General features: G+C 37.4%; 1 protein-coding gene across 1 annotated transcript in view; it reads left to right on the top strand.

The window, feature by feature from the left end:
- LOC114884482 (zinc finger protein 883-like) overlaps nt 1-9,168 on the top strand; it is a 44,402-nt gene that overhangs the window by 10,279 nt on the left and 24,955 nt on the right. Inside the window, 3 exon segments of the mRNA XM_029203471.1 lie at nt 970-1,004; nt 1,006-1,140; nt 1,446-1,977. Coding sequence (XP_029059304.1) covers nt 970-1,004; nt 1,006-1,140; nt 1,446-1,977 — 702 coding nt within the window.

The following is a 9,168-nucleotide window of genomic DNA, read 5'->3' as shown; positions in this document are numbered from 1 at the left end:
TCCCCCGTTGTGGAGCACAGGCTCCAGACGCGCAGGCTCAGCGGCCACGGCTCACGGGCCTAGCTGCTCTGCGGCATGTGGGATCTTCCCGGACTGGGGCATGAACCCGTGTCCCCTGCATTGGCAGGCGGACTCTCAACCACTGCACCACCAGGGAAGCCCACATATAAAAACATTTTCATATTTACTGTGAGTTTAATCTTTCTGTTAGTCACATCAACTCACTCTCTGTCCCCTTTGCTAGCATGCTTCCTCTGTCTTCCTGAAGTTATTTTTTCGTCTGCCTTCGTTCCTCACAGAGCCTTGTGATGGAGTGGAGATGGGGCAGAAGTGTGTGGGGCTGTGTGGGACCATGACACTGAGCTCATCAACTCTGCTTTTTCCATTGCTCTCCTGCTCACTTCTTTTTATGTCTGTTCCTTCTTCTGTCTTTGGGTTTTAATATCATATTCTTAAATTTCAAAGCTGAACATACTCATTATCAGATTTTTGTCTATTTCCATTAAAATGAAGACCTTTATGTTTTGTGTGTGTGTTTCTCAAAGCTCGAGAGAGAAATAACATTATTTACACTTGAGTTTTCTCTTAGAGTTTGAAATTAGACCCAAAATGAAAGAACTAGCTCCACAGAAGAGCATTTCTGAAGAAGTAATACACCATAACATGATAGTATACTCAATTTTTGAAGACTGGAAACTTGAAGATGAGATAAATTACCTGGAAAACCAAGACAAACTTTTGAATCAAGTTACATTTATTAACAATAAGTCACTGACTGAGGAGATAGACCAAGAATATAACACACTGTGGAAAGTAGTTCATCTGAACAGAACATCTAATGAACGCATCAGAGCCTTCATACATAAGTCTTACCTCTCTGCACAACCAAAATTTCTAACAAGTGAAAAATATAAATGTATTCAGTGTGGGAAAGCCTTCAGTGGAAAGTCATGACTTACTGTACATCAGAGAATTCATACTGGGGAAAAACCGTACAAATGTAATGACTGAAAACGCCTTTACTCAGAAGTCACAGCTCACTGTACATCAGAGAACTCATACAGGAGAGAAACCCTATGAATGTAGTGAATGTGGAAAAGCATTCATCCAGAAGTCAAACCTCTTTATTCATCAGAGGATTCACACGGGAGAAACCCTATGAATGCAATGAATGTGGGAAGGCTTTCATCAAGAAGTCAACACTTGGGGCTTCCCTGGTGGCGCAGTGGTTGAGAGTCTGCCTGCCGATACAGGGGACACGGGTTTGTGCCCCGGTCCGGGAGGATCCCGCATGCCTCGGAGCGGCTGGGCCCGTAAGCCATGGCCGCTGAGCCTGCGCGTCCAGAGCCTATGCTCCGCAACGGGAGAGGCCACAACAGTGAGAGGCCGGCATACCGCAAAAAAAAAAAAAAAAAAAAGTCAACACTTAGTGTTCGTCAAACAGCTCATACGGGGGAGAAACCATATGAATGTGATGAATGTGGAAAAGCCTTTATCTGGCGGTCACAGCTCATTGTACATCAGAGAATTCATACTGGGGAGAAACCCCATAGATGTAATGAGTGTGGAAAAGCCTTCAACAGGAAGTCAGAACTAAGTGTGCATCACAGAATTCATACTGGGGAGAAACCCTTTGAATGTAATGAATGTAAAAAAGCCTTCATTCAGAAGTCAGATCTCATTGTACATCAGAGAACTCACACTGGGGACAAAAGATACCAATGCAATGAATGTGGGAAAACCTTCATCTGGAGTTCACAGTTCGTTGAACATCAGAGAATTCATACTGGGGAGAAACCCTATGAATGTAGTGAATGCAGAAAAGCTTTTATCCAGAAATCACAACTCATTGTGCATCAGAGAATCCATACTGGGACAAAACCATATGAATGCACTGAGTGTGGAAAAGCCTTTAGCAAGAAATCACACCTTACTGTACATCATAGAATACATACTAGAGAAAAACCTATGAATGCAGTCATTGTAGAAAAGCTTTCAGCAAGAAATCTACTCTCATTGTTCATCAGAGAATTCTTATTGAATAGAAACACTTTTAATGGAGTGAGAAAACTTTAATTCAGTGATCAAAATTTCATTACACTTCATAGAATTCATATAGGTTAGAAACTCTATAAATGTACTAAACATTTATAGTTTAGTTTAGTTTAGAAGCTTAGAAGTTTAGTTTAGAAGCTTACGGGAAGCTTCAACAATAGTTCCAGAACTATTAAGCATCAGAAGATTCATACTAAGAAGATCTTTGAAAAATCATGTTTCCCAAAAACAACATATATATTGAACATCTTGGTTGAGATCTAAAAGTTTTTTTAAGTGTACTAGAAAAATCTCAATTACACATGATTGACTTGTTCACTGTGAAGTACACATTTTTTTAAATGAGTACGTAAATTGATTTATCATGACAATAAAGTGACAACGATATGTAATCATTCTGCAAGTGATCTAAGAATGGCATTTAAACCCAAATTATCTGTTGGTTGGAAGTGAATATGGATATTTACACCTGCCTTGCTTTTTCACACTAAAACAGGGGTCCCCAACTTTTTTGGCCAGTTTCGTGGAAGACAATTTTTCCATGGACCTGGGGCAGGGGGATGGTTTCAGGATGATTCAACCACATTACATTTATTGTGCACTTTATTTCTATTATTGTTACATTGTAATATATAATGAAATAATTATAGAACTCACCAGAATGCAGAATCAGTGGGAGTCCTGAGCTTGTTTTCACTTGCCACTCACTGATAGGGTTTTGATATGAGTCTACAAGCAATGGATTTATTATGGTCTGTGTGCAGTGAAACCTCTCTGCTAATGATAATCTGTATTTGCAGCTGCTCCCCAGTGCTAACATCACCACCTCAGCTCCACCTCAGATCATCAGGCATTAGGTTCTCATAAGGAGAATGCAACCTCGATTCCTTGCATGCACAGTTCACAGTAGGGTTGGCGCTCCTATGAGAATCTAATGCCGCTGCTGATCTGACAGGAGGCGGAGTTCAGGCAGTAATGCAAGTGATGGAGTGAAGCTGTAAATACAGATGAAGCTTCACTCACTCCCCCGCCCCTCACCTCCTGCTGTGAGGCCCCCATTCCTAACAGGCCATGGACTGGGTACCTATATCCTGTCCCTCCATTATGTTGACTTAATTAACAAGAAACATGCATTTTAAAGGGATTATTCGATTCCATGTTCTTATATGTAAGAGCTGTCGGAAGATATTATATATTTTTTGAGATATTTGTTCAGGGATATCTGTTTTGCTGCCCTGTAAATTTCCTCATGACCAGCCTAAACATTAGAAATTTTACTATTATTTTCTACTTCATTTGAAAAAAAATTCTTTGTTTTGCTGAGTTGTCATTTTATTATCACAAATAACTTTTCTTCAAATCCAGTCATTATCCAAGGCATGCTTTCCTTTTAGAAACACAATAACATAACCTTATATAAGTATTCATTGTCAAGTAATTTTATGAAAAGAGGGATTGATATCTAAAAACCTTTTAAAACTTTTCTTGAATGAAGGTGAAGCTGATATATGCAGCTGATATACCACATTGAACTTGATCCTAAATTTTTTTTTTTTTAAGGAAGATGTTGGGAATAGGAGTTAATTTATTTATTTTATTTTTGCTGTGTTGGGTCTTTGTTTCTGTGCGAGAGCTTTCTCTAGTTGCGGCAAGTGAGGGCCATTCTTCATCACAGTGCGCGGGCCTCTCATTATTGCAGCCTCTCTTGTTGCGGAGCACAGGCTCCAGACGCGCAGGCTCAGCAGTTGTGGCTCATGGACCTAGTTGCTCTGCGGCATGTGGGATTCTCCCAGACCAGGGCTTGAACCCGTGTCCCCTGCATTAGCAGGCAGATTCTCAACCACTGTGCCACCAGGGAAGCCCCCTAAATTTTTTTATATCAAATACTTCTTTCTTAGATTTTTAAAGGAAAAATCATGCTTTAAAATTGAAATTAGTGAATAACAACCGTGATTATTAATTTAAATTATAAAATATTTAAGCTTTCAAATAATGATTTTAAACTAAAAGAAGTAAATTGCAGTCATGCAATTTTTTTATTAGTCATTTTTGAAGATCTTGGATATAAATGTATGCAATTAATTTTCTAAACAAACATATCAGCAACTAAAATATCCATGTGTGTCTTGCCCTTCAGTGTTGTCATCTTGGAACCTATTTAATAATGCAAGTTGTTCAGTCACCAGTAATTTATGGAGTCCCTATCTTTTAGAATTTCCTTCAGGTCCAGCTTACCTGTTAGGCCTCATATGAAACCAAGTAATATTTTCAGAGTCTTAGTCATTAGAATTCATTGTCTTTCTAGCCCTTCCTTATCCCTCCCCACTATCAACCCATTAATTCTGTGCCTGACTTCAGCAAGGAAGAAGCTCATACCCTTTCTATAGTCATTTCAAGTCTCAGATCCTTAGAAGATACAATATCTGTATTTTCACATTTTGGCCTTCTACTTCATGGTTTCCTACCTGTAGCTGGTATTGCCATGAACATTGAACAGGCCTGAAATTCCTTTACTTTTTTACTTGCCTTCTAATATTTTTGATGTCTGACCCTAGTTTCTTTTGTTCTCTTTAAAAGGATACTTCATACTGCTTCCTTTCTACTTCATTAGTATTACTATTACTAATAGATATTTATTAGGCACTATGAGTCAGATACTATTTTGTTTTAAACAACTGGAACTTGAGAGATTATACAAGAAACCATGACTCATACCCAAGGACTCGGAAACATTACAATATACATAAATTCTTAGATATTTCAAAGTTTTCAGGCAGAGTTAAAAATGGAAACTACCCTAATAATAATATGGTTTTAAATGGTTTGCAAATTAAATGATTAAAATGTTAATCATGAATGCCATTCATTGAGATACTCATGTGTATTTAAACTTTTATATGCTGATGGTCACTCAAATGCTTAGGTATTATTTATTTCAACTTCAAGTTCTAATCACAGGTGAATACTTCACAGATGAATCTACCCTATTTCAGACATTCTTAGGGGCATAACAGATCAAAGGGGCGTTATACAAGTGTGTGAGAGGTAAGATGGACAGGAGTCAAACCATGGATTTGTTTTTTTTTTCTGGGAAGGTGAAGAAAATGGAATTTCAAAGCCCCTTTTCTATTTGGTAGCGTAGGTAGGGGTGAGTCACAAGAGAAATTAGAAAATATTTAGATAATACTGAAATCTATCAAAGTATTGGGGATGCCGCTAGAGCAGAGCTTAAAGAGAAATTTATAGCTTTTAAGTGTTTTATTAGAAAAGAAGAGATGACTAAAATTAATTATCTAAGCTTCCACCTTATGAAGTTAGATATGAGCAAATGAAACTCAAATAAGTAGGAGAATAAAGTAATAAATGTAAGAGCACAAATCAATGAACTAGAACTGGGGTCAGATTATAGGCCAAATTTAGCTATATAACCATTATATTTATATTTTCATATAACCCTTGAACTTGGAATCATTTTTCATTTTTAGTGGGTTGTAAAACAAATAACTATAAAACAAAGAGTACAAAACAGATGCCATATATGGCCCATAAAACCTAAAATATCTACTATCTGGCCCTTTACAGAAACTGTTTACCAATTCCTGAACTGGAACCTACACTAACAGTAGGAAAAAGTCAATAAAAACAAAAGGTGGTTCATTGAAATGATCAATGTAATTGATAAATCTTTGGATAAACTGATCAAGAAAAAGAGAAGGCCAGGACTTCCCTGATGGCACAGCGGTTAAGAATCCGCCTGCCAACGCAAAGAACACAGATTCAAGCCGTGGTCCGGGAAGGTCCCACATGCCACGGAGCAACAAAGCCCATGCGCCACAACTACTGAGCCTGTGTGCCACAGCTACTGAAGTCTGTGTGCCTAGAGCCCATGCTCTGCAACAAAAGAAGCCACCACAATGAGAAGCCCATGCACTGCAGTGAAGAGTAGCCCCCACTTGCCACAACTAGAGAAAGCCTGCGCCCTGCAATGAAAACCCAACGTGGCCCAAAAATAAATAAATAAATTTGTTTAAAAAAAAAAGAAAAAGAGGCCAAAATTATGAATAGGAAATAAAGGAGATGACACCACTATCCTAGAATCAACAGATAATAAGTAAGTTACTTATAACTTGTTTCAAAAATTTGATGACTTAGATGAAATGGAAGATTTCCTTGAAATACATGTTACCAAAGCTGAGTAAAGAAGAAACAGAATACTTAAATAATCCTATAATAATAAAAGAAATTAAATGTGTTATTTAAAATCTTCCCTGAAAGAAAACTCAAGATCTAGATGGCTTCACTGATAAATTCCATCAGTATTTAAGGAATAAACAATGCTAACCCTACAGAAACTTTCAGAAAGTAGAGGAGGATGAACATTTTCCAACTCATCATATTGGATCAGTAATACCCTAAACCGAAACCAGATGAAGACATCATAAGTAAAGTTATAAGCCAGTAAATACCCTGATGACTATAGATGTAAAAGTTCTTTTAAAAATTAGTGTACTGAATCCAACAATACATGAAAAATGAAATATGTCCTGATTAATTTCTGGAGATTATTTCAGGAATTCAAGTTTTTATTTAAACATCTGATTATCACTACATGTAATTCACCATATTAAAATAATGAAGGGAAAGACTCATGTATCATCTCTGTAGATACCAAGAATGCATTTAGCAAAATTCAACATCCATTTGTGATGAAAACTTTCAGCAAATGAGCAATAGGTAGTAACTTCTCTACATCTACCAGTTTTATGGTTATTGCTTTCTACATAAGATCAGACACAAAGCAAAAATATCTGTTCTCATCATTATTCAACAAGGTAATAGACGTCCTGGCCAGTGCAGTAAGAGAAGAAAAATTTAAAAGGCATACAAATAGGGAAAGAAGAAATAAAACTTTGTGAACAATTAACATGATCTCATATAAAATCCTAAGGAATCTACAAAGATTCACTACAACTTACAAATGAATTTTATAAGGTTCCAGGATAAAAGGCCAATATACAAAAAGTGATTGTATTTCTACATATTAATGACCAAAATAAATTTAAGAATCCATGTTCAGTAGCACATAAACCATAAAATAGTTTAAGAAAATTAACCAAGGATAAGCATTGGAAACTGCAAAATATTGTTGAGAGACACTTTAAAGCTGAATAAGTGGAAAGATTGATCATCTTCATGGATTGAAATATGCAATAATGTTAAGATGTCATTTGTCTCCACATTGGTCTATTCTATCCCAATTAAAAGACCAACAAAACACATGAAAGAATGTGCTCAACATCATTAATCATTAGAGAAATGCAAATCAGAACTACAATGAGATATCATCTCACACCAGTCAGAATGGCCATCATTAAAAAATCTACAAACAATAAATGCTGGAGAGGGTGTGGAGAAAAGGGAACCCTCTGGCACTGTTGGTGGGAATGTAAATTGATACAGCTACTTGGAGAACAGTATGGAGTTTCCTTTAAAAACTACAAATAGAACTACCATATGACCCAGCAGTCCCACTACTAGGCATATTCCCTGAGAAAACCATAATTCAAAAAGAGTCATGTACCCCAATGTTCATTGCAGCTCTATTTACAATTGCCAGGACATGGAAGCAACCTAAGTGTCCATCAACAGATGAGTGGATAAAGAAGATGTGGCACACATATACAATGGAATATTACTCAGCCATAAAAAGAAAAGAAATTGAGTTATTTGTAGTGAGGTGGATGGACCTAGAGTCTGTCATACAGAGTGAAGTAAGTCAGAAAGAGAAAAACAAATACTGTATGCTAACACATATATATGGAATCTAAAAAAAAAAAAAAAAAAGATCATGAAGAACCTAGGGGCAGGACAGGAATAAAGACGCAGACCTACTAGAGAATGGACTTGAGGACATGGGGAGGGGAAGGGTAAGCTGGGACGAAGTGAGAAGTGGCATGGACATATATACACTACCAAATGTAAAACTGGGGGGCTTCCCTGGTGGCGCAGTGGTTGAGAATCTGCCTGCCAATGCAGGGGACACGGGTTCGAGCCCTGGTCTGGGAAGATCCCACATGCCACGGAGCAACTAGGCCCGTGAGCCACAACTACTGAGCCTGCGCGTCTGGAGCCTGTGCTCCACAACAAGAGAGGCTGTGATAGTGAGAGGCCCATGCACCGCGATGAAGAGTGGTCCCTGCTTGCTGCAACTAGAGAAAGCCCTCACACAGAAACGAAGACCCGGCACAGCCAAAAATAAAAATAAATAAAATTTAAAAACAGAGAGAGAAAAAAAAAGTAAAACCGATAGCTAGTGGGAAGCAGCCGCATAGTACAGGGAGATCAGCTCAGTGCTTTGTGACCACCTAGAGGGGTGGGATAGGGAAGGTGGGAGAGAGGGAGACGCAAGAGGGAAGAGATATGTGGATATATGTATATGTATAGCTGATTCACGTTGTTATAAAGCAGAAACTAACACACCATTGTAAAGCAATTATACTCCAATAAAGATGTTAAAAAAAAAAGACCAACAGGTTTTTGTTTTTTGTTTGTTTGTTTTGTTTGTATATAGAAGTGTAAAGACCTAGAAGAGCCAAAATAATTTGGAAAATGAACAAAGTTCAAGGACTTAATCCTATCTGATTTCAAGTCAGCAAAATATTGGCCTAAGTGGAAGTGTAAAGATAGTGCGGTATTGGCCTAAACATAGACCTAGATCAATGAAATAAATAGAAGAGAATGTCCAGAAGTACACTAACGTATACATGGTCAATTGATTTTTTTTAAAAAACTTTTTGTTTGGGAATAATTTTTGATTTACAGAAGTTGTAAAGATAATAGAGTTCCCATATGCCCCTCACCTGGTTTCCTCTAATGTTCACGTTTTACATTATTATGGTACATGAGTGAAAAGTTAAGAAACAACATATGTCCATTAATATTAACCATATTCCAGGTTTTATTTTAATTTCACTATCCTTTTTCTGTTCCAGATTCCAATCCAGGACATCACATATCATTTAGTTATCATATCTCTTTAGTCTTCTCTGGTCTGTGACAGTGTTGAAAGTTTAGCTAAACTCCTCCGTAATATTGCTGCCTTGGCATCCATTT

This window comes from Monodon monoceros, unplaced genomic scaffold (genome assembly GCF_005190385.1).
Source record: "Monodon monoceros isolate NGI ecotype Baffin Bay Population unplaced genomic scaffold, NGI_Narwhal_1 Super_Scaffold_5, whole genome shotgun sequence".
In the NCBI taxonomy this organism is placed as follows: domain Eukaryota; kingdom Metazoa; phylum Chordata; class Mammalia; order Artiodactyla; family Monodontidae; genus Monodon; species Monodon monoceros.
The sequence above is the reverse complement of the archived record's forward strand: the minus strand, read 5'-3'. Positions and strand labels throughout refer to the sequence as shown.